Raw genomic sequence first — 26,661 nt, 5'->3', positions numbered from 1 at the left:
AACCCGTGGGGATGTAAGAGTCCAAAATCTCTAGGGCAGGCGGTGAGCTGGCAGCTCCAAAGAAGGTTCTCAACAACCTCTCAGAAAGGGCTGGCTGGCTGAAGTGGGAAGTGAGACTGTCTCTTCCCAATCCTCCTAACAAACCGTGGGTGATTAGATTAGGCATCACTCATTACAGAAGGTGCTCCCTTTAGCTGATTGCAAATGTAATCTGCCATGGATGCAGCTGCCGTGCTCATGATTTAAATCCGAGAAATGTCCTTACAGCAGCAGATAGGCCAGTGCTTGCTTGACCAGACAATGGGGCGCTATCACCTGGCCAAGTTGGCATGTGAATCTGACCATCAAAGTCTGCACTTTGTCAACTTGGCAGCTATACACATCACTTTAAACCATACTTAACCTCTAAATAGAAAACAATAACAGAAACATTTTTTCCTCACCTAACAACGCTCAACTGTTCCACCTACAACCAGAAACGTGTTAAATCTCCCCAGAGTAAGGTGCAAGTCCTAGGGTAATATTCACTCTTAAACTTGATATCTTACAACTTCAATACTATAACATGAACAAAACAACATTACAGTCTTCTTCCACTTCCTTCCATACCTAATCCATGTTCTCTTTACCCTCAGCAAGCACTTCAGCTGGTCATGGTTCTTTGCCTGGTGGGGTGACCCGAACCTTCATTCCTGAAGTTTCAGAGCAATTGGTGGTTCTGCTGGGATTGGGTTGTTGCAGTTTTCCACTGACTTTAATCATAGGGCATGGTAGTACTAAAAGATGCCCTCAGGGATCTCCTATATTCCAGGAAAGCTATTCTTTACCTGGTAGCCCAAAGACCAGGCGGCGGCCTTAGATTCCAGTTCAATGGTATCATTATTGTTTCTCCTGGTGGAAGTACTACCCCTTCTGGAACTAAAACCTGTAGACCAGCAGAGCTCAACGTCACAGGGACAGGAAGCAAAAAATTTCCTAGTGTATCACTAGGGGTGTAGTAGTGAGTGGTACCACTGCCATTTCTACCCCCTTGATTCCTGAACCATGAATCCTAGCTATAGGAGAAACAGCCCCATAAATTGAATGCTGAGAGCATACACAGCCTCCTGGAAGACATCACTTCATCCCTGCAAGGTACTGCCACCTAACTGGCACTGTAATTGAGTTTTCAAAAGGTCATTCCACTTTTCTATCAACCTCATTGCCTCTGGATGATGGGGCACATGTAAGACTAGAGAATTCCATTTGCTGTGAAGTGGGTTCCTTGATCAGAAGCAATGCTGTGTGGAATACCATGATGGTGAATAAGGCATTCCATAAGTCCATGGATGGTAGTTTTGGCAGAAGTATTGTGTGTAGGGGAGGCAAACCCATATCCAGAGTTTGTGTCTGTTCCAGTTACAACAAATCGCTGCCCCTTCCGTGATGGAAGTGATCCAATGTAATCAACCTGCCACCATGTAGCTGGCTGGTCACCTCGGGGAATGGTGCCATATCAGGGGCTGAGTGTGGGTCTCCGCTGCTGGCAGATTGGGCACTCAGCAGTGGCTGTAGCCAGGTCAGCCTTGGTGAATAGAAGTCCATGTTGCTGAGCCCATGCATAACCTCCATCCCTACCACCGTGACCGCTTTGTTCATGAACCCATTGGGCAATGACAGGAGTTGCTGGGGAAAGAGGCTGACTGCTTTCCACAGAACAGGTGATCTTATCCACTTGATTCTTAAAACCTTCCTCTGCTGATGCCATCCCCTGGTGTGCATTCATGTGGGACACAAATATCTTCATGTTTTTTGCCCACTCAGAAAGATCTATCCATATACTTCTTCCCCAGACCTCTTTGGCACCAACGTTCCAATCATGATCCTTCCAAGTCCCTGACCATCCAGCCAAACCTTTAGCAACAGCCCATGAGCTAGTATACAAACGCACCTCTGGCCAGTTCTCCTTCCAAGAAAAATGAACAAGCAGGTGCACTGCTCAAAGTTCCACTGGGAGAATTCACACTGGGAGAATTTCCCTTCACCACAGTCCTTCAGGTACATCCCAGAAATGGGCTGCAGTGCTGCAGCTATCCACTTTCGGGTGGTACCTGAATATCACGTAGAACCATCTGTAAACCATGCCCAAGTTTTCTCTTCCTCAGTCAACTGACTATAATGCACTCCCCAAGAAGCTATAGCTCTGGGCTGAGAAAGAGAAAGTAATGTGGCGAAGTACCAACCATGGGCATTTGGGTCACTTCCTCATGTAACTTATTTGTGCCTTTAGGACCTGCTCTGGTCTTATCTCAGATACACCATTTCCATTATATGATGGAGTGCTGCTGTGCATGCCCAACTTTACAGCTTGATGGGTCAGACAACACCCAGCTCATGATAGGCAACTCAGGTCTCATAGTAACTTGGTGGCCCATATTAAGCATTCAGTCTCTACTAAGGCCCAGTAGCAGGCCAAAAACTGTTTCTCAAAAGAAGAATAGTTATCTGCAGCAGATGGTAAGGCTTTGCTGCAAAATCCTAAGGGTCTGCATTGTGATTCTCCTATAGGGGCCTGCCAAAGGCTCCAGACAGCATCTCTCTTTGCCACTGACACTTCCAGAACCTTTGGATCTGCTGGATCATATGGTCCAAGTGGCAGAGCAGCTTGTACAGCAGCCTGGACCTATCGCAGAGCCTCCTCTTGTTCAAGGTCCCTATTCAAAATTAACTGCTTTTCTGGTCGTTCAATGAGTGGGCTGGAGTAGCACACCAACAGGAATATATTGCCAAAATCCAAAGAGATCAACTAGGTGTTGTGCCTCTTTTTTGTGCCTCCTTCACCTTAGAAGGGATATCTAGACATGCCTGACACTATTGGACACCTAGAAATTTCACTGAGGTGGAAGTCCCCTGTATTTTTGTTGGACTTATCTCCCACCCTCTGGCACACAAATTCCTTACCAATAAGTCTAGAGTAGTTGCTACTTCTTGCTCACTAGGTGCAATCAACATTATATCATCAATATAATGGACCAGTGTGATGTCTTGTGACAGGGAGAAACAATGTTACCTGTGGATAAGGTTATGGCATAGGGCTGGAGAGTTAATATACCCCTGAGGTAGGACAGTGAAAGTATCTTGCTGACTACCACCTGAAGCAAATTGTTTCTAGTGGTGCTTATTAACAGCTGTTGAGAAAAAAACATTTGCCAGATCAAAAGCTGTATACCAGGTGCCATGTGATGTGCTGATATGTTCAAGCAATGATATCACATCCAGAACAGCAGCTGTAATTGGAGTCACCACCTGGTTGAGTTTTCGATAATCCACTGCCATCCTTCAAGACCCATCTGTTTTCTGCACATGCAAAATAGGAGAGTTGAATGGGAATGTGGTGTGAATGACCACCCCTGCATCCTTCAAATCCTTAAAAGTGGCACTAATGTCTGTTAACCCTCCAGGAATCCGGTATGGTTTCTGATTTACTATTTTGCTAGGTAGGGGCAGTTCTAATGACTTCCAGTTGGCCTTACCTACCATAATAGCCCTCACTTCCTGAAGTCAGAGAGCCAAAGTGAGGATTCTACCAGTGGCTCAGTATGTCTATTCCAATTATGCATTCTGGAACTGAGAAAATAGCTACAGAATGGGTTCAGGGACCCTTGGACCCACTGTGAGGTGGACCTGAGCCAAAACTCCATTGATCACCTGACCTCCACAAGCCCCTATTCTGACTGGTGGACCAGAGTGATGTTTTTGGTCTCCTGGAATTAGTGTCACTTCTGGACCATTGTCTAACAATTCCTGAAATATCTGATCATTTCCTTTTCCCCAGTGCACAGTTACCCTGGTAAAAGGTTATAGGTCTCTTTGAGGAAGACTTGGAGGAAAATTAACAGTATAAATTTGTGACAGTGTAGCAGGGTCCTCCCCCAAAGGGACCTGGCCTTCCCTCACTCAAGGGGCTCCAGGTCTGTAAACTATCTCAACTCTGGAAATTGATCAAGGGGTTGTGACTCTCTGTTTTTGTTATTCAAATTAGACTTCTGTTCACTTGACCTAGAACTCTTCTACTTATACAGCTCAAACAACAATGTAATAGACTGCCCATCTGTTGTACTTCTAGGTACCCCATGATCTACTAGCCAACACCACAAGTCTTTGCAAGTCAGATTATTTTTATTCCTACTTTGAGTCTGCTGTCTATTATGGTAACCACGTCCACCTCATCTTTCGGGATTAAGTACTGCCACCTGGCTTCTGCCAAACTTGGGATCCAATCATCCCTGTTAGGTTTAAGGATTCCAGCTCAGTGACATCAGTTCCCTGACCTACAGTAATATCTGACCTACAGAGAAGGGTGACTACAGAGCTCTTTTGGGATCATGGAGCTAGTCTCACAAATTTATTTCTCACAGTGCCAGTGAAAGATGTGTCCTCTGGACACTCCTGGGGTGTGTGAGCAGGCCTTCCATGATGAATCCACTTTAACATTCCAATATCTCTAAGCCTTTGGATCCCCTCATCTATATTATACTATGGCAGTTCTAGCATTTCAGGTAATGTAGGCCACCTTTTGATCCATGTTTCAGCCAACCATCCAAACAAATTGTTAATGCCCTTTTTAACCCCTCAACCTGTAACAGTGAAGGCAGAATCTCTGCTTAGTGGGCCCATATCAGTAAATTCAGCCTGATCCAGCTTTTTATTCCTTCCACCATTATCCCACACCCTTAAAATCCATTACCACACTTATTTCCCTGATTTCTGTCTATATATATTGAAAAACTCATGCAGTTCTTTTGGAGTATAGCATACTTCCTCATGGGTGACGTTTTGTACCTCACCTTTTGGGACCAATTACCTCAGGGCATTCCTTTGCAGTTTCATCTGTTGAAACAGGATTAATCACTCCAGACAGAGGTGCAAGGGATTCTTCCCCATGGGAGGTAGTTACTGGTTTAATCTCTTCAGGTGGAAATCGGATTGCCGATTCTTCAGGAAGGACTGGATGTGGGGGAAGTCTTTCCTCAGGGCAGGCTGGAGGTGGGGCAACTATGTCCTTTCTTCTGAATCCTCCTTAAAAGCCTTGTGCGATTAGATTAAGCATCACTCTTTGCAGAAGACTCTCCCCATATCTGACTGCAGATGTAATCAGCCATGATACAGTCAACATGCCCATGATCTAAGTCCATGAGATGTCCTTACAGCAGCAGATAGGTCAGTGCTTGCTTGACCAGACAACTGGGCACTATCCTTGGCCAACTTGAGACATGAATCTGACCATCACACCATCCAAGCTTGACATTTGGGAGCATTGTTCATGGCCGTTATTGTCCTGTGCTACCACTAATGGCATTTGTTAGAGGGCTTCTCTGATTCTGGCAATGGAAAAGCATAATCTGCCCATCTACCCAGCTTGCCCAAATGAAATACTCAGCACAATAACAGGGTATGGTCCACATCTATTCTCCTAAAACAAAAGAGCTGAGATGACAGTCTTCATAATTTAACCCCAAAGAAGACCAAGTGAGATAATGATTAAAAAGTGCCTAATTTTCTTCTGGTTCAATAATTGGAGCTCAGAAATGCCTGTGGAATCTTCCCCAGGACAAGGGCAGACACTCCACTCAGAGGCCACGATGGTCACATACTTCCTCTGCTGGGCAATAAATTACGATCGGAGACCTGACTTCAACCAAATAAAAAGGCAGAAGGGTGTGGTCATCAATGTGGAGACCAGTTCAGTTTTGGGGATGCCTCTGTCATCAGTCTTCCACCCACGCATGCAATGTGAACTAATAAGTGCTCTCAGTTCAATTGTATTATTCTCTATCCAAAACCATCACCTCAGTGCCCCTGACAGCAATTCACTTGAACATATTGTCTGCATCCAAAAACTCTAAAAATTTCTCGATAATAAATAATAAAATGGTGCCTCAAATTAGTTCTGAGGGATTACCACACAGTTTGGTCTAAGCAGGAACGTTTTAAGTGTCTTCCCTATGATCCCCCATCGTTATTGCAGGGACATATTCATCACTTAATGTGTTCACTCTGGGTCATTTAAAAAATCCCATTTAAGCAATTTAAGAAAAAATAAAACCCTGTTAGATCAGGTGTGGCATAGCCTAAGTGTGACTAAAAGATACCCCCCCAAAAAACAAACAAACAAACAAACAAAAGGCAAGAATATTAGGGTTTGGGAGTCCTCATTTTGCTATGTCTCTTGTGAGGCTAGAAAGATGTTGCATATAAAATCGTTAAGTTGACTGTGGTCCATTAAAGAGGATGGCTGGTTTCATGAGAAAAGTGAAGTTAAGCAGACTTGGCTTCCTTTAAGTCAGACAAAAACCTGTGTAGGAAACTGTGACCCACATTTTGCTTAAACAAGTCCCTATGTATTAAGTGCTATGCATGGCCAGAGCTTTGTGTGTATTATTTCAATCCCTTGCCACCATTCTCTGAGGTATATATTCTTTGTCCTGTGTTTACAAGTGAGGACCCTGGAGGCCCAGTGTGGTCACGTAACTTTTGAAAGTGGCCAGCTGGAATATGGAATCCTTTCATGGTGAGCCCAAAGGAAATAAACTTCAACCCTATGTGTCCCTCCTACAGCTTAATTTGTGTCACAAGTGACCAGATTTCAGATAAGATGATATCTGACAAGCAGAATAAAGCTGATCAGTCCTTATTCTCAATTACACATGATGAAGGGTTGGGAAATGAGTATATCCTTGGACAGAGTTGCGGAAGAACTGGAAAGAATAGAACCGATTGTGAAAAGTGGACAGAAGCACTCACTGAATTTCCTAGAAAGCCCAGGTCTGATCCTATCATGAAGATCCCAGTGGGACTTCCAAATTGTTTGTGTGACCTTGGGAGTGGATTCACATCTGCTGCAAGGAATTATGTCTGATCTTCCAAAACCAATAAAATAGAATAAATGCCCAATCTTGTCTCCAAGTCTTTCCCTATGGTATTATTAGTTTTTAGATAGGTTTTTTATGCTTAGAATCGTTGGAATGCTTGAGTCATAGGAATAATTAGGAATAATAGGAATAAAGGTTGAACAGCAATGATTTTCAAGTAACAAGAGACATGGACAGCTTGGCTGCCATCCAAATTGGCCACCGCTCCATTTTTCAATATATGGCTAAAATATTCACCTTCATTGTAACCAAGAGTGCATAGATTATGGGTGGCTTTCCTCGAGACACCAACTGGTTGCATGGCTCTAGAGACATCCTCTATGAAATGGAAGGATTGGACTCTACCTCTATGACTTTTCTTTGGAAACCTAAAAGACTCTGTTTTCGGCAATAGAATGTCAGCTTGCTGTCCATGGTCCTGCTGTTTGAAACTGAGGCGTCTGACTTTAATCAAGATGGAATAGCTGCCTTAGAGTGCATGCTAGTTAGATTGCATGGACTTGGCCAAAGCTCATGTAAGACATCTGATGCTTAAAATACTCTGTCTTGTGGGCATGTTAACTCAATTCAGTAGCTGCTCTTCATTGCTTTGGATTAGAAATGAGAAAGTGATCTTTAAATCCTCGTCAGAGCCCCTTTTAAAACTGCCCTCATTGGTTTATAATTTAGTTATAAATTTTAATTTTTGCTTTTAAAGTAAAAGATGTGAAAAGTGTGATTTGTCTTCTGTAAAGACTTTAGATGGTTATTCATGATGTTGCTCACTACACTTTAAAGAACACGTGATAAATTTTTACTTCAGTGTAGTTTAAAGAAAAGAGATTTGTTTTTCAAAAAAAAATTGTTTTATCATCTCTGCTATTAGAAAATCATAATTATATAGTTTAGTATTTTCTTATTTGTTTGGCTGTCAGAATGCTTAGTCAATTCTTTGACCAAGTATTCAAAATGCGCTCAACGTGGGTGTCTGTAAACATCCTTTCTGTTTTCTTTGGATATTTTTATTTTAAATATCTTATGTTCTATCAATAGGTGCAGATATCCTCAAGTCCCCTTAGAAGTAGGAAGAATCTATAATGAAATCTTTTTATTTTTACCAACACAAAACTATCTTGTTCACCACTGCTTCTCTAGCACCCAGGACAGCGTCTGTCAATGATAAACATTTGTTGATAAAAGAATAAATGAATTAATGTGTGAATCCGTGTTTTCTAATTCATATGTAACCGGGATAAAAGCCTATTTTCACTCTGCATCCTGCATGTTCGATCTAGAAAATCAGTATAAAGCACACATACACACACTTGCCATTTTTGCGATATATGTAGTCCATATATAATAAATATATACATGGCATGCAGGCACACACATGCACATTATTCATATGCATAAAATATTTATGCCTATGAAAACTGGATCTAAAAATCCATATTAAAATGATATTTTTCTGTCGATTTTCTTAGTGGAAGTTTGCTGTTATTTATCCAATAATTAAGATTCTAACTGAGAAAGAGGAAAAGCAGAGAGAATGAGAAAGAAAGATAATGAGAGTAAAATCCAGAGAGAGAAGAATTTTATGGGAGATATTCTGGAGCCATCCTGGTCAGTAGGTATAGCAAATCTAGGACCCCTATCAACTTAGATGTGTCATGGTAGTGCAATAAAATGTTGAAGCAGCTAACTTCCACTCCCAGTCCCCTAACAAGGCAGTCCCGCTACCAGGGGTGGTAGCACAAGAGGATGGGAGGGAAAAAAGCATTTATTTTCCAGCCCCTGGATATGCTTTAGATGATATTTCTGAAAAGGGAAATTGGTTTGTTGGGCTGTTTCTCTCTTGAATTGCTTGTTACAAAATCTTGGGGCAAACACCGTATTGAAGGGCTCCAGCATGATTCAGCACTCTTATTTGTAAGCCTGAAGTCACATCTCTAATGCGGCTTTTGTCTGGAGAGGCAGCAGCTCAGCTCTGCTAACAATGCACCATCACTGGATCCAGTAGCTCTTTTGTTGGCCTCAGCTGCTATGATGTGAATAGTTTCAGTCGTTGCTTATAAATCAGTGCTCCTGGGCTCGGGGGAGGGGCTTTTGTACACTCTTTTTAATTGGGGAACGTTTCAGCCTCATCCAAAGAAGTGGAAGGAGAAGAAAACATAGGCACCCCACACGCACCGCGTGCTCCCCAGAGGCAGAGAGGAGCCTCATCAGAGTGACCTGAGGAATTAATTCTTGCTGTTACAGTCTGCTCTCTTGATAAGCCCTTGTCCTTCCATCTACAGCCACTTGCTTGAACCAATGGGCTTTCACATGCACACACACACTCACACTCACACACTCTGTGCATCTCTGCTGCTTCGTGTTTGCCTGGTTATGTCTGACTGAGTGCTAGGTCTACTGTCATGTTACAACCTCTTAGAGCAGGAGAGAAACTTACCAATCAGCTATTCCAATCACCCCTTTCTTTTATAAAGAACAAACTGAGACCAGAGAGGGAAAGGGCCCCTCCAAAGTCACACAGAGATTTTTTGAGAACCTCAGGCTGTTGCCCTGTTATCTGCTATACCATTCAGCATTTTTCTTTCAGATTGAGTATTTGTGGAACCTTAGCACTGAGATATTCCATGCCTGCCCTCAAGAGTCACCTAGGGGCCTCTTAGCTTGTGGAGGACGTGTTCCTTTAGGAATAGGAAGGCAGGGACTAGAACTTTCCTGCCCCACATGGTAGCAGGACTGAGGGAGTGTATGACCTCTCCGTCAGTGAATAGTTGTTTCATGGTCACACAAGCCTCACAACAAGCCTGCACAGTAGGTATTAATAACCCCATTAAATGATATATAAGGACAAAGCTGGAACTCATACACTGACCCTTGGGTTCTGAGCCCAAGGCCAGTTCTCTTTCCACCACATCACACTTCTGCAATCCCAGAGCCTAATGCCCATAAGACCTATTTTTAGTCTTTGTGCTGTATTCCTGCCTGGGGACCTTAGCACAAGCTGCTTCCTGGCTGTTACTCATTATTACAGCCTCAGCTCACCCATCACCTCTACAGAGGGGATTCCCAATCACCCAGTCACTCTTCTTACATTACTAGACTTCCCTGTCTTCCTAGCCCATACCAATATCTGAAATTTTCACATTAGTTCATTTGTTTACTTGATTCCCCTCAATCTCATTTTGCTAGAATGGAGGGCCCATGAGATCAGGGATCATCCATGTCTTTATTTTCAATGCCTGGAACCATGTCTGACTCACAAGTTATTAATATTTACTGAAGAAATGAATGGTGCTAATACTCATCACTCAACCTCTCCATTCTCTTTAAAGGTTCACTAGAGAAACTGGTCCACTTAGGAGTTCAGCTTGGGCTTTTGGTGCAGAAGAGCGACCTGAAATATTTTTTAGATTTCAGACCTATAACCTTAATAGCATTTGCACCACACCTTAACCATATAAGGTAGACAGGTCACAGACTTATTGAGAGTAAGAAAGAGATGTTTTTTAAGATGATGCACATTGAAGAAAACATCCACAACAGCTTGATGCAGGGATATTATTTATAAGACAGTAAAATCCATTGGCGGACAGACAGGCAAGACTGCCAACACCCACCTTAGCCAGCTACCCTGTAAAGACAGTGTTCATGAGCAGTGACAGCACCGAGATATTCCATCTTAATTCCAACACCAAGCTAACCCTCCCGTTCAACATTGAGTTTTCTCTAGATAAGCATTTCATTTCTCTGCAAATCTCATTTATCTTTTCAACAGCACCAAAGGAAAAGTTAGTGTGCCCATCCTCATTTTCCAGGAGGAGAAGCTAAGACACATGACACATCTGTGAGGTGCCCGGGAATTTGAAAATCACAGGAGCCTCAGTAGAAGGCCCTGGCTACTAGTATCTCATTGACAATCACAACAGAGAGAAGGAAGCAGGGGTGAGCAGATGAGAAGGGTCCTGAGTAACTGCAATCATTTTGTATTGTGCAAACTGAGGCCAAGGATGGAAGCTGAGATCTTAAACTTGCATGGCCACTTTGCCAGCAAATCATCTCACAAACCCCATGATCAGAAGCAAGTTCCTTCAAGCAATTGTGAGATGAAGAGAGCAATCACAAGGGAGTGGGTGGTTGTTGCTGAAGAGATAGAGTCTTCTCTATTTGCTACCTCGAGAGAGAGAAAAGTTTGCCACCAAAATAAGGATAATCCCACTTCCCAACAGAGCCAGTATAACCATTAATAGAGGATTGGCCCCAAATTAAAGGGTTGGAAAATCGGACTCTTCCCAGGAGAACTCAGGAGATGGATCCACCCTTCATTCCCTGAAAGGACAATTCAATATTTTAGATACTGTATCATATACAAAAGGTTATCTTAAGGATATTAGTTATCTCCCAATTTCATTTTTCATAAAATAATGCCAACTACATTTAAATTTTATCAGAATGTGTTTTTGCTGGACAGACCACAGATAATTTTCTCTGTGGTTCAATGGGTCAAATAATTGTAGTGAGATGATAGAAGGAGCTTTAGATTTCATAAGCAAGTTAATTAAACTCTCTGAGCCTCAGTTTCTTCATCTTGAAAATGGAGAAAATAACATCTACTTTGCCAGGTTGCTGGGAGGATAAAGATTTAAGTGAGATGTATGTGTTTACCCGTACTTATCAACGCCCTCAGTAAGTACACCTGTATTCGTAGCTCAATCACAGCAGCATCTTAAGGAACTCTGGATAAGTCTTTCTGCTCCCCTGCATGTGGAACAGTTTTTAGTACACATCCACCCCTTACATACAATTTCAACATTTTCCTAAGACCTAACACTGGAAACTTGTTGAAAATTACACAGTTATTGCTGCTGAAACAGTCTTCCAAGCCTTAGCTTCCTACACTCCGGGAGGCTAATTTACGTGCAGCTGCTATTTGCATAGTGTTATCAGAGCCCTCGGCCTGGTGTCCCCATGTACTACTACCTACTGCAACTAAACAACCAGACTAGCAGGTGGTGTCTACACTGCCTGAGCATCAATCCCACTTGTTGAAGGTTTATTTCAGAGGTGCTGAAGTCTGCAGGGAATTTGCTTCTCTGCTGCATGAACCTAGAATTCTGTTAATCCCACAAGTAATTAAGGATAAGAATACACTCTGAATTTCAAGATTTTTTTCTCCCTAATTTGTGGTTATTTTGAAAATATGAGGCTTGGGGTAAAAATACACAACTGATTTGTAGACCTAAGATCATTTGGGTTCATTCAGTTCACATAGAGGAATTATTTTTAAAAGTGAGAGAAAAAGAAGCCAAGCAGACAATTTTCAGCTCATGGCAGATTATTTTTGCTAATAATCATACTTCGATAGAGCTAGAACTCCTCTGTGGGTCCGCTTTTCACTTTGACAATGGCTACATTTGCAGAAATATGTGTCTGTCACATTAGATATTTTTGGCACCATGTTAACTATCTTAACAAGGTCCAAAATAGCCTAAGCTAAGAAAGGGTGAGCTTTCTGTTATTTTGTGGGGAATTTGAACCAGGGATGCATTTTTCCTAGGCAGGACTGAGTTATTCACAGAAAGTGAGTTGCCTTCTGGGGTCCCTTCCCACACTGTTACACATCACCCGGACAAGGGTGGATACCAGCAGTAGCCCTGGCAGGCAGGATGGCTCACTGCCATCTCTGGCTTGGAAACAGTGGGTGGGAATGATTAACGGGCTGCTCCATTCATCCATGAGCAGTCCAGGATCCAGGTAACAAGTCTCCTGTAATCTTGAACTCAAGTTTCATGCATTCATTCAGCAAACTAGAATGAAAACCAGGGACCAGGACAGAAGATGTTTCAGCAAGAGGGTGTCCACAGTGTGGCCCTGGGAATAACTATATAGAACTGTGTATGTGGTGCCCAGCCACAGAAGATTGTAAAGCATGGGGTCTCCACACCAATTCTGGTCCCCACTAGCCAGTGAAGAAGGGGCCTCTCAATATAACTCCAGGCTTGCCCCACGCCTTTTCTGCACGAGGCTATGACAGTAACACCAGTGACCAACTACAGAACCCTCCCTCTCCCCAAGGACAACTGGCCACGCAAGGGAAATTGTGTTCAATCTAAGTACAGCCTTTCTAAGACTTCCAGAAAGAAGATTCTTGGAAAGAACTGGCATGATGTCAAACTACAGTGTTTTTTTAATGACAAAGTGTAACATGGACTGCAAAGAAAGGCAGTCAGTAATAACTTCTCTTTAAAAAGCCTAATAAGGATAGATGCAAGATTTTACATTTGTGTCCCCCAAAACTCAATTATACTGGCATGGGAAATGGAAAACATGACCTAGAAATGGCATTAAAACAATGATTCGTCATTGTTGTTGATTTATACTTGTAAGTATACTCAGTGTATGATGTGGCTACCAAAAGGCCAGTGCATACAGTTAAGAAGGGAAGTGTCTAGAATGAGAGAGGTGAAAGACCTTCCCCATCACAGGTGAGTTAAGTGGCTTTTGGAGTTGTGTTCAGCTCCAGGCACCATGATTTAGAAAGGATATGGCTAACTTAGAGGATACTCAAGGTAGCATGACCAACCTGGAGAAGGGACTTTGAAACCAGGTCTGAAGGTGATATGAGAATAGCCACCATCAAGTGTCAGGAGAAATGTCATGCAGTGCAGGGTTAGATTTAACTCCGTTTGGCCTAAGGGATAGAATCTGGACAAATGAGTGAAGCTGTTAGGCAGGGACACTTAAACCTGCATTGTGAGATCATGGGCTTCTTAAAACAGACTCTTATCCATTGCACAGGGTGATCATTTGACAGAGATTTTAAAGGAATTCACATTAAATAGAGGATTGGATTTAGCAACCCCTGGAACTCTCCCAGTGCTTTAAGTTCAGATATTTTCTAATGCCAACATGTTTCAGTTGATAGAATCAAATGCCTGCCTTTTCCTTTGTGCTTTGGCAATTCATAGATCAAGAAATTTGAGTAGATTATATTTTGAGATCCCTCCTGATAAGGAAGTATCATGCAAGAAATTTGGGAGAAAAATTGCTGACATCACCTACTTTGCATCAGAGAATTTGTGAGTACTTCCCAACGATTAGCTTGTAGGGAAATATTTATAGCACCTTTCCAAAATCAAGAACAAGTGCTAAGTTCTTCTTTCAGAATAAATCTTTGGTTGGCTGAATTCAGTGGCACATGGGAACCATTAAGCGTAGGAAAAGATAGATGATTGCTTCCTCACAAGAAATAAGATACAAGCAAATAAAAGGGGCAAGGGAAAGAAAAGAAGTAATTAGATCACTGATTGAGCCAGACAGCAAAACTCACTGGGTTTAAGCCAAGTCTGTATGTGTTATTTACATGCACACCCATACACACACACACACACACACACACACACACACACACATATATCAGATGCAAAAAAATGAAAGAACGAAAATGCACCAATTGAATCACAGGTCTCAGTTTTTCTCTTAAAATAAGAACGAGTGAGTTTTCTGCTTACTAATGTTTCTATTACCTTATGTATTTTATGATTCTGTCAGAACCTTTGACGTCAAAGGAAAGTAGACATGTAACAGGAAAGTAGAGCTTGATGTATAATTGCTGTATAACAGATTGCCAAAAAAAAAAGTGATAGCTTGGGATTAAAAAGCCCTATTCAGTCCAATTTGTGTGTTAATTTGTTTGGAGGCAACAAATGTTTGTGCTTATGATTGAGAGAGATCAAAATCAATCAAATGATCTTGAAAAGAAAAGAGAAAAAAGAAAATTTCAGAAAGAAATTGTACCCCAAACAATGTGTGTAGAATATAGAAAACCACCTCAGTATTGTAGCTTCACAGTTATTGATTCTTAGATGACTTGGCCACTGAATAACATTTGCTGGGCTCAGTAAGATTATGTCATTGCAGTCTGGTTAGCCACATGCCATCCTATATCCATTCTGTCATACTCCTGAAGAGCTTCCATCATCTTCATTATTTGCATATTTGTAGGATACTCTGGCAAAAATAAAAAAAGGAATGATTATAGATAACTGAATGCCTGGATGGATAGGAAGGTAGGTATTTCTGCAGAATAACGAATAGCAGAATGCATCCCCTAGACTGCTTTACATTACAGACTTGGGATGATTGAGGCCAGTTTCTCAAATCCTAGAGTGGAGAACTAGGCAAAAAACTGGAACATTTGATTCAGAACGGAATGGGGCACCTTTAGCAACTTGAAATGGAAATAAGAACTGGTCACAATCCAAGTTTTGGGTGGGGAGAAGGGGGTGCAGCAGAATCTAAGAGATTCCAAAAAGGTTATAACCATGATGTCCTCCCTTTACCTCATTGCCCTGTTTCTTGTGTTTCATTGGTCCCGAGGGCTTGAGAAACCATGCAGCTGACTCTTCCAAAAGAAAGGAAAATTTATCCTCACGTATAGAAAAATAAATTCAAATACCAACGTTACTGATGATGAGTCATCAGTATTTTCAAGTTCCTAAAGAAGGGCAGCATTGTATTAATAAAGCTCTAGGCAGTAGAAGAATTTGCAGAGTCAAACTTTAAATCAGTACATGCTCGGGTCTAAACTCCTCAACTTGCTTCAGCAAAGCAGCATACATAATAAAATGCTCCCTGAGCTGTAGACCAAATCACAACTCAGCTAGTCACCGACTGTGTGATCATTCTAGAAAGTCACTTAAATTCTCTGAACTTCAGATTGTTCATATGAACAATAGGGCCAATAATACTTGCCTCACCAGGTTACCATAAGATTGAAATAAGATCAGGAATGTGCATGAATGCAGCTCAGGGTCTGTCGTGATTAGACATCCCATCATATTCCCTCCCTCTTTCCTTTCTTTCTCTTCTTAAAATCCAGCAGCTTAGGGAAATTGTAGTAATAATGGCTCATTCAAACAGGGTATCGATTCATGAAATTGGGATATTGAAGTTGCATTGATTTACTGCCTCCCTTTTGACAAGTAACAATAATGGAACGTGGCATATCCATCTGTATGGGGGTTTCCAGTGCTACAAAGGACTCATCATGTCCTCTTCCGGTTCTCACAACAGCCTTGTGGTGTGGGAGTTAGGAAATGCGTTTGAGAGGTAGGGAATGGAGATTCAGGAAAGCTAAGTGCTTTGACCCCAAAATAGTATATCAACTCAAGAAACCACTTGAGTCTTCCAGCCCACGTGTGCACTCCAGCCCAGCAGCCTTTTTTCCCTGGGTCTCATTGCTCTCCTTGAGGCCAAACCCTTAGCACCTAAGGAGGGATGCAAGCACACACGTGACTCACTTTAGGAGATGTATTATCTGTTGGTGCCAACCCAGGCATTGCCTTTTATGTTCAGCCGTGCTGGCAATGCCCTTGTTACCATGGAGAACAGGGCTCGGTGCAGCTACTGTTTGCTCAGTACCGGAAGCCATGCCCCTCTCCACTCTATGTGCATTTAATGAGTTGGCTATTTTTGTAGTTTTATTGAAGAAGCCCAACATGTACCAGGGAAGGCATTTAAAAGGCCGTGAGAGGGATTAATCGAACAGTTTGTCATCTTTCCGTTAGTGGAATCCATATAATTGAGAAGAATTCTGAGATAAAAGAAATTTGCTTGAAATCCTATGAAAAGCAAACGCATCAACCTGTCCCCTTCTTTGCTTATGCAGGAAAGCGATTCAAAAGAATTATGTAGGCAGTAACCCTGATAAACCTGCAGAACTGCAGATACTACCATCTTTGCCTTTCCATAAAAGATGCTTCCAGATTTTTTTTTTTTTAATACTCCACTGCACTTCCCAAAGAGCTGACTTCTAAGTATAGTCCAGACGGTGATGGATGAACATAATATTTCTTTGTCCTTCAACAAACAGGGTAATTGTGTATCATGCGTGGCAGTTAGTGGGTCATTTTAAATATCTAAATGGCATCTGAGTTGGAGACTAAAATTTTAAGGGGCAGGGAGATCCCAGGGAAAGGAATAGAAAGCTGCTGCTTCTTTCAGATGTCATAAAACAGATGGGCCTCCCATTCCAGACTTAAGCATTAAAAGCATCTAAAATTTATTTTAATGAAGGATACCCACAAAAGGAAATCTCAATTTCTCTCTCTCTGTGTCTCTGTCTGTCTCTCTGTCTCTCTGTCTCTCTCTCACGCGCACACACACACACACACACACACACACACACACACACACATTCTAGAGGGCAAGATTAAATTTTGTTTTTAATAGCTTAGACTGTAACCTTAGGGCCCAGCATGTTGGCTAAGCAATTAAATGACAGGAAAGCACAGTAACAATCCTGAGTGTAGGAAAATAATGATAACTACCATGATAATCACTACTTTGACTTATCCTCAAACACTTTGCAGAGATGATATAATTATTCCCTAGTACATCCTTTCTGGGAAAGGTGTTATTATTCCCATCTTGAAGATAAATCTAGTGTCTATTCTCAATTTATGTGTCATTTCTTCTAAGAGGCTTCATTATTTGTTTTCTTGTTTGTGTTCAAAATTTGAGACATTGACAACTGAAATGAACTAATTTAGTAGAGTTTCGGAAACAAAATAGGCTGTGTTGCTATAAATGATTGATTAAATTTCAGTGGTTTCCAAACTGTTTTAATCGTGCTCTGTGAAATTAAAAAAATTCCACATAAATACAAAGTAAGCACTAGGCTAGGAAGTCTGCTGGTTTTTTGGAGCCTCCTGAGCTTTTCTGGGGTACATGCACCATCACCACCACCCCCCAGAGTGGGGATTGGGAGAGGAGAAGAGTTAGGGAAATAATAGCATGGTTCTCTTCTTCCCTCTTCTTTCTCCATCCCTCAGTTCCAGCTCTTGTGTAGGGTTCTACCTGGAACCAAACTGTAAGGTAAAAGAGTCGTGGTAAGAAAAGCAAAAGAAGTAAAAAGCAGAAATGGGTAATGAACCAGGAAAAAGTGGAAGCACTAAGGGGCTAGCCTGCATATAAATGGTGGGACATAGCAGGCTTCCAAAGGGGTGCTTTTGTTGAAAAAATCTTCTACTTTCAGGCAAAGGTAATATTAAAACTACATAACAGCCATAAAACATGATAATTGTCAGAAAGTGGGAAGTAGTCAGCGATGCTTTTAACGTATAGTGTGCCACTTTTCAATCAACTGACCTTACAGCTAGTCTCCAAAGGTGCTTTAACTCCAGTGAGTTTATGCTTTCTCCACAGATCTCCAGTTTATTTGCATAATAGCCCTGACCATGTGTCCCTTGAGGACTGGGTTACTGCCTCTTCACTCTCCCCTGTAAAATGGCAGGTGACCAATCCAGACATCCCACTTTTCAAGTTTTATGAGAGATGCTCTTTCCTCAAAGCTCCTCTGCTTTAAGGTGGTTTTTCCAGTAATGATCTGTACCAGATGGGCTCGCCATGGAATGTCTCACAAAGAGCACATGAATTTGCTCCAGGCTGGCAATCCCAAGAGACATAGTCAGCTAGAAAGTGTGCCAGCCCCAACTGCTTCCAGCGCATTGGTTGCATAAAATAAGGCAGATCTCTGTGACAAGGTTCAAGAACATGAGCAGAGTCTTCAAGAAGTTTTCTTTCCAAAATGGCCACAAAACTCATGATTATATATTTGCCACCACTTCAGGAAAAGTTGGCATTCAATATCCCAATTTTTAAACGTGTGGGGATTATTATCACATTATGAATGGAATCACCATTTTAGAATACTATAATTGACTTCCTGAGTCCTTTAAATAGTAAGCACTCTTTGTGCATTGGTAGTATAATTTAATTGATTAAATTGTGATGTATATAATGTAATTGTGTAGTTATATAAAGTTGGTAGAAATTTATGCATGCATTCATTCACTTAACAAGCATTTACCAGCTCATTACCCATGATAGAGATGATACCAAATGCTAGAGATGCAAAAATAAACAAAATTTCTGTCCTGGGAGAGCTCACGGTCAGCTGGAAAAGAGAGAAAAGTGAGCAGGTACAATCTAGAGCAGTGGTTCTCAAACCGCAGTGTGGCCTCAGAACCTGGAGGTCTTATTCAAACACAGGTTGCTGGACCTCAGCCACTACCTCTGGGTTTCTGATCCAGGTGGGCCAAGAATTTGCATTTCTGTGTTCCCGTGTGATGCTGATGCTACTGGCTCAGGGACCATACTTCCACTTCAAGAACTAGAGGCTTTCTAGAGGTTAACACTGGCTGGGGGTCAAGTGAAGGTCAGAGAGGTCCTCGAGGGGAAGTGAGTTTTAAAGGACGAGTGAAAAAGGATGAGGGAGGAGGGGTGGGGACATGGGAAGCATATTTTGTTTTAAAGGACATAAGTGGGAGAAAGTGTATTTAGTTTGGAAAAAAACTGCAAATGATTCTGTTTGGCCAGAATAAAGTTTGAATTTGAAGCAGTTGCAGGAGATGAAGCTGTAGAATATATGGCCCAGAGCTGGACCATATATGCAAATAAGGGTCTTGTTTGAACATTGTCCTACAGGTTATTTAGTCACCAATAACCCCCCCCAGAGCTGAAGTTCGGGCTATAAGTAAAGCCTTGGTACAGAAGCTCATTATCTTTCTCCAAAAGAGGCAGTTTGTGGGTTTAGCATAGGACTTCTCAGCCTTTTCTCTGAAGTGACCAATCTCAGCGGAGGTGATAAGAGAGTAGAAAAGGTGTGTTATTGTATTTAACCAGAATGGGGTAGGGGTTGACACTATTGAGCTATGAGCCACAGAGAGGGGGCAAGTCTGCAACTGGAGAATTAACTGGCTAATTGTGATTACTCTCTTGGAAAACCCCAAGCTCCACTCACCTCTAAAGGCTCCTGCGTCACTCAGATTAGAGGGACTGTGGGCCTAAGAAGGAGGGACTGGGAGACAGAAACACCCTGAGAGAGTGTGAGTTGTGTTGAAATGTGCTTCCTTTCTTTCTCTCCAGGGGAAGATGATGATGATGATGAGTGTGGAGAGGAGAAGTTGCCCTCCTGCTTCGATTACGTGATGCACTTTCTGACTGTGTTCTGGAAAGTCCTCTTTGCCTTCGTCCCCCCCACAGAATACTGGAATGGCTGGGCATGTTTCATTGTGTCCATCCTCATGATTGGCTTGCTGACAGCCTTCATCGGAGACCTGGCTTCCCACTTCGGCTGCACCATCGGCCTGAAAGATTCTGTCACTGCTGTGGTGTTCGTTGCTCTTGGAACTTCAGTACCAGGTAGAGAGGACCTTCACATGTCCTTCCCTCAGGAGCTTATTTGCCTTCCCAACCCTTTCTTTGCTCCCATTTCAAGGACTATGGTAGCAGACGAGGTCTATGAAGAATGGAGACCCAGAGATATAAGTAATGTCGCTGCCAGAATATGACCATGATACTTCTCAAGGTTAGAAAGTTGGTCCTCCTCATCATGATGACACAGAGGCAATCTTAGAGGGACACCATGGCCTGCATGGAGAGAGCAGATTGGTTTAGTGGGTAGATTGGTTGATTAGCTTCTCATTACAATTAGCACTTTCAAAAGAGCAGAACCAAAAAAGTCACAAAATCATCTTCAAGAACATTTCTATCCTTTATCTATTTAGTGAGGTTTACATGATTTCCATAAAGCTCAGAACTCTTTGGGTAACTGACATGGCATACTTACTGCAGACCTGATATGGCATTTTTTTGACCCAAATATTAGTAGGAATGAATAGAAAAAAATGAATTTTGATCAGGACGGAAAAAAGTAATTGTGGCAAGAAGGAGAAGGCTAAGTGCACATTTGATGGACCTCCTTTTATGCATTCCTTTATAAGCTGAGTTTTTCTTCCAAGCCCAACTATAGCTCATTATGTTAATTCAGATTTCTGAATAAGATATTGTCCTAAATATTATATTGACAGCAGTGCATTTCAAATTCTGGTGGGCATCAGAACGTCCTGGAAGTTTGTTTTAAAAATGCAAATGAATGGGTGCCCCCCCCCCCCAACCTGTGGAATCAGAAGGGCCCAGAGATGCGTGTCGTCATAAGTGCACAGGTGATTCTGGTGTGGGCACCACAGCTGACTGCAGGTGTTCTGGACCTGCCCCTGGGTGCTAGTTGGTTTCCTGACAGATGTACAGTTCTGACTCTGAGCAGTAAGACTCACGGTCTCTACCAAGTGGCAGGACACGGGCAAGCATCACCATACACTTGGGGAAAGGCAGAACTTCAGGGCAGTAGAGCCCTGCTAAAGGTAGTCCTGGTATCTTTTGCTGCCCAGGTTCCATGTTTGCTCCAGCCCTGATAGAGACGCTGTGGTTTCTCATGTTTGCCAGAGCTGGCAGCCCTGGCTTTTGGTTTTGAGCCTGAAAACAAGTATCATTTGAATCATGTAATTCTCTTCACTGGAATTCACTAGTTGTTCTAGTGGGCAGGCTGCTGTAACTCTCCGAGCCCATTTCTTTGTAACATAGGGATAGCCATACTTACCTTGCATGATTGTGGTAAGGGCTGGAGGAAAGATTTATAAAGTATGTGTCTAATAAAGCATCTGGGACATAGAAGAGCCTCAGTAGTACAGAAGTTCTTGTGGTTATTATTGATGTTGAATAACTTGGGAGGATTCTGACCAGTCTGAGTGAGGGTACATCTTCGCTGAGTAACTATGGATAAGTGGTCTCTCTGGTCACCCGTGTCACGTGGTGTTATCTGACTCCTTGACCACTTGGGGACTCTGATTAAGAGACCAGGCATGGTCCTGGTGTGTAGTTGAATTAACGGGGAGCAAGGGGATTGAGGGATTCTCTTATCCCCATCTTAGTGAGTAGGGTTGTTCACAGCCTTCCCACTGACTATCAATCCCCAGCTTTGTTCCAGAAGCTCCATATTTGGTCTTTATTTTTATTTTTTTCCAAAAATTTACCAAGCAGGAGGAAAAACTCATATATTCAAATCACGTTAAGTTGTTTTTTATTCAAAGAATATATTTACGACCAAAAGCTCCAACCATCCTGGCAGTCCATTGCGTCTAGCTGAGGTCATTATAGAGAAATATGTTTTGGGGTCCACTCACCGCCAAGTGGTGCCAGATCACCACACACTGCTGGCCATGGCTTTAACCCCTGCAGGGAATATGTGCAGGCTATGATAATAAAGACAAAATTACCTCTCCCATGACAGTTATCCAAAAGCAGCCTGCCTTTTTGGAGAGTCCGCAATCCGTCCTACCAAAGGCATCTCCTGTTTTCAGAGGATTCTTTCTCTATATCAAATTTTTGTTTCTGAATAAATTTTTTTTTATTCCCCAGCTCCTCATCTCCAGAACCCCAAAACTGGCTCCTTTTTCTCGGTGCCAATATTCCAAAATGGCTATACTTTTCTTGTATTAATAAACTCATGCTCTAATACGGTTGCCACACTTTTCAAGGGTTTATTAATACAATAAAATTATATTTTTGTATAGCATGAATTGTGGCTCACAGTAAACCTAAGTGTTTAAAGGAACCTCTTGTTCTGCCACAGCTCATAAAGCAGGCAGAGACCTCAGGAGGTAAGAAAACGTGTTTGGGGAGCATGCAGCAGAATCATTAGTTGTCAAAATGGTTTCCCTACTTTGCCATAATTTCTCCCCACTGAGAGGCAGATTTCTTTGCTCTGTTATTGGAAGAATTCCTGTAATTTGCTTCGGTGCTAACTGTGCAACCTACTCCCCAAACAATATATTCACAGGTAATTTCAGAGAATCATATCTATATGAACAGACATTTTTCCTCTAAAAAATTGAACAAGATGCTGAACGAACATAGTATTTCTGACTTTATTCTGCAACCCTGCTGATTCAGAGCAGTGTTTCATTACATTCCCCCGACTCCTCCAAAAAAGCAAAACGAACAAACAAAAAAAGATGTTGTTATTCCCAGATAATAAAGCCTATTTGCTACAGGCAAGGAAGAATAAACAAAACTGGTCCTCTTCACTCACTTCCTCCATTAATTGACTTTGATCCTGGGACTCAACTGTGCCTCAAGGCTGATTTCTTGTCACTTTTCTTGAAGAAGGAGAAGAACCCCAGGCTCTTCCCCAGTCCTGTTGCCTCTTTCTAAGCTGAGCGCTTCGATTCTCATGACGAAAGAACATCACACCAGAAGGTTTCCCCAGCAAGTCCACCTGCCTTAAGACAAGGTTATGTATCTACATATGTCATGAAAAATATTTTGTACAATAGTTCAAAAACAATGGGAAAGAGAGCTGATGGCTTTCCTGGTGAGGCCATCTACTTCATACAAACCGGTATCAAACAGTCATTTAATCTATCATCCTCTCTTCTCATGTGTGCCTACAAGAACCTATGGGCCCCTTCCTTTGGTCCTGAATCACCTTTCTCCATAGTTGCCTCTCTGAAGGAGTGGTGGCTTCCCGAGGAGTCTCTTCTCACCTCTCAGTGTTGGAGTGAGCCAGAACTTGGCCTGCAGCCCCCTTCACTTCTCAGCCCATGCTCACTTCCTGGGCTATCCCATCTGCCCCGATGGCTTAAACGCCATCCATCTGACAATGATTACCAAGTGGATATCTCCAGCTTCAACTGCTCCCCTGAGCGCCACATTCATATATCAACTGCCTACTCTGTAGCACTACTGGATGTCTCAGGTCCAGCTCTAAATTACCACGTCCGAACCCAGAACTATTGACTTCCACTGCCCCCTCCCTTTATCCTTCAACTGAACTTATTCTTTCCAGGTTATTCTTTCCTCTGTAAGCAGTATCATCATCCACCCAGTTACCCATCATTCCTATTTTCTTCATCTCCAGTGTCAGACCATTTAAAGGTCCTCCCAACATTTCCTTTAAAGTAAATCTTGGACATACCCATGTTTTCTCTCTCTTTACCACCGTCATCCTAGTTTAAGCATCCATTCTCTTGCTCAGACTCTACAATCACCTCCCTGCTTCTTCTGCCTTCTAAGAGGTTTCTTCCAAAGATCAGCTAGAGATCATTTTTAGATCGAAAGCATTACTTTACTGCTTATGGTCTTTCAAAGGCTTCCTATTTCACTCAGGACAAACTCCACTTCCATCATCATACAGGTCCTGGTATAATTTGGGTCCTGCCTATCTTTCCATTCTGGCCTATCCCCTGCCCACGGGTCTGTAGCTGCCCTGACCTTTCTTGTCTTTCACATGCCAAGTCCATTCTTCCCTGAGGGTTTGCACCAGCTGTCTAAGATGCTCTTCCCCTACGTTTTCACAAGGCCTGCTCTTTCTCTTCAATTATATCTCATCTGAAATGTCACCTCTGCAAAAGGGCTTTCCTGACCACCCAACGTGAAATGGTCAACCAGTTCTTCTCTTCTGTATTATATCACCCTCTTCTCTGTAGATACTTACTACTTTCTGGACTTTAGGGCTTATTTATTTATGAGTGTCTAACTCACCCCACTGAAACGTAAGCTTCATGGAAGCAGAGAACTTACCTTTTCTCTCTCGCTCGCTCTGGTATATTTGGCTCCTAGAACAGTGCCTAGTTAACACATGAGTAATGCAATTGTGTGTGTATATATTGTGTATATAAATGAATGTGTACAGCAGCCATTTACACGTTAGTGTGAATTGGTTCAATCAGATTGCTTTCTTCCTAACACCTAGACATAGCTAAAAATTAAAGTTATAATTACGGGAGATTACCGCTAGATATTTTTACAGGATGACTTATTTGTGGAGAAAAGGACATGACTGAGTGGGTATTAAAAGGGGGCAGAAACGTATGCATAAGAGCACTGAGGACCTGAGTGCAGAAACATTTTCCCACTCATAATTTTGGCTATAGTAGTAATAGTGAGTAAGAGCAAGATATGAATTTTTGTGTGCCATCTTCCTTTTTTTCTCCCTTATGAATCCTGATACCCAGAAATCAGGCCAGTACTTTTAATATTTTAGGTGCACTCTGTGGAATTCTTAATAGACTTTTTTCAGTAGCCTGACATGGAGCCATAACTATGTTATCTTACATTGCTTCTATGGGAAAACAGTTTCCAAGTTCAAGGGATAAAATGTAATAAATAACATTTGTAACCCAGTCTTTTCTATATCAAGGACCACCTGTCATTGCACGTTCTTTTAGCTTACAACTGTTTACTTGGTTAAACTTGGTTATACTGGGCCTTTGCTTTCTAGCGTATTTACTAGATTCCAAGAGTGAATGTTGCCATCCTTTCTTGCTTATACTGGATATAAGGAGAAGTAAGCATTATTTTAATTACGTGGAGTTAAATTTTAGATGTTGGTAAGCTGGAAATATTATTGGTTCCTTGAATCTTTAAGACTTGTCTTCCCCCCTACATCTTGGTTGGGTCTGTGCCTAAGGCTTGTTTGTTAGCTCCTCTGTCTTCTCTCTACCAGTTGTTCACTCCTAGGGCCAGAACAGTTTAAAATTGAGTATCCTAGGCTGTTCCCTGGCTCCTGGCAGTGTCAGATTTTGTTGCCTTCCAGTATTTTTGAATAACCTTTTATCCTCCAAAAAATCTTTCAAGTAAAAATCATTTTCTTCTGGAGATTTTAAGGCATGAAAGAAAAGGAAATAGATGATTTTAGGAACTTTTTTCTTTTGAATACAGAACCTTTTTAAAACAGGTTTCAGAGAAAATGTATTTCCCTTTTAAAATACATGACTTCCAAACTTCAAAACACATAGGAAGAATTTGATATAAAACTGGTGGGTCACTCTATTATAGTGACAACATCACCCTCTTCTCTGTAGAGTGCTTACTGCTTTCTGGAATTTAGGGTCTTTCTGGAATTCAGGAACTCAGACATCTAACTCTGTGGCTTGTGAAGATCTCTTGACTGCCTGAGTCCCGATTTCCTCACCTGTGAAATAGAGATAATAGTAACTAACAATTCAAACAGATATGATGAGAGAACTAAGTAATGTTGTGTGTCATACAGCGCTTTTCAACTGCAAATTGTTTTAAAAGACAGGAAATAATTGTCATTCTTTGCACTGAGAACAACTCTCAGAAATGCCAAAAGGAATGGAAACCATCGAAAAGTGAGAATGGATAGGAAACGTCATATAGGCCAAGAAGGAAGCTTTTGAAATTTACCACCAGGCTGTATTAAGTGTTGGGCATAAGAAATGCACATCCATGGCCTATTATCTTATTTAGGGAACTTCAGTAAATGACATAAACCTTTTGCCTCCTCCCAACCTTTCCATTTTTTGTCCCTTAGGTCCTTTTCCTCAAAATGAGATGCTTCCATCTGTTCGTGTTTTGAAACTTATCATTTGTTTTAGTAAGGAAAGAAGCCTGTTATCTGTCGATGGTTTACATTTTTCTGTTCTTAATTTACTGGGTTCTAATAATTCTCAAGAACCAAGATATTCGAGAGTATATTTAAATAATGAGTACTTTATTTTAGTGTGCCCTGTGGCTTCACTTCTCAGGGAAGCTGACAGTGTCTCCAGGTTGTACAGGTTGTATGCTGCAACCTCAAGGGGTTCATTCAACGTAAAGTGAATGATACTCCTAGACATGTACAGCGTCCAAATCCACGAATGTGTACAGTGGCTGTTCCTGTCTAAAGGCCACTGTCTGTTGTATAGGAGAATGAGCTCCTGGAGTCTCATATGGAAATTAAGGCAAACAGAGAACAAATCATTTGTCCATGTTTAGTACAAGTTTACGTGTCCAGTAACTTCTAGAATCCATATTATCTCACTCTTCTCGTCTGGTACGTAACCACTCTATCATGCTGCCTCTCGGGTTTATTTTCAAAGGAAGCATGGCGTGCACTCTTTCCCAAATGTCTTAC

At 41.9% G+C, this 26,661-nt stretch overlaps 1 protein-coding gene across 20 annotated transcripts in view; it reads left to right on the top strand.

Annotated features, from left to right (window-relative positions):
• SLC8A1 (solute carrier family 8 member A1) overlaps positions 1 to 26,661 on the top strand; it is a 390,011-nt gene that overhangs the window by 344,594 nt on the left and 18,756 nt on the right. For all 20 annotated transcript variants that reach the window (XM_077134079.1, XM_077134062.1, XM_077134067.1 and 17 more), the window contains one exon: positions 19,830 to 20,105. In XM_077134079.1, the coding sequence (XP_076990194.1) occupies positions 19,830 to 20,105 (276 nt within the window). The remainder of the gene's footprint in view (positions 1 to 19,829; positions 20,106 to 26,661) is intronic.

Source organism: Tamandua tetradactyla, chromosome 17 (genome assembly GCF_023851605.1).
Source record: "Tamandua tetradactyla isolate mTamTet1 chromosome 17, mTamTet1.pri, whole genome shotgun sequence".
In the NCBI taxonomy this organism is placed as follows: Eukaryota; Metazoa; Chordata; class Mammalia; order Pilosa; family Myrmecophagidae; genus Tamandua; species Tamandua tetradactyla.
This window is presented reverse-complemented; position numbering and strand designations above follow the sequence as displayed.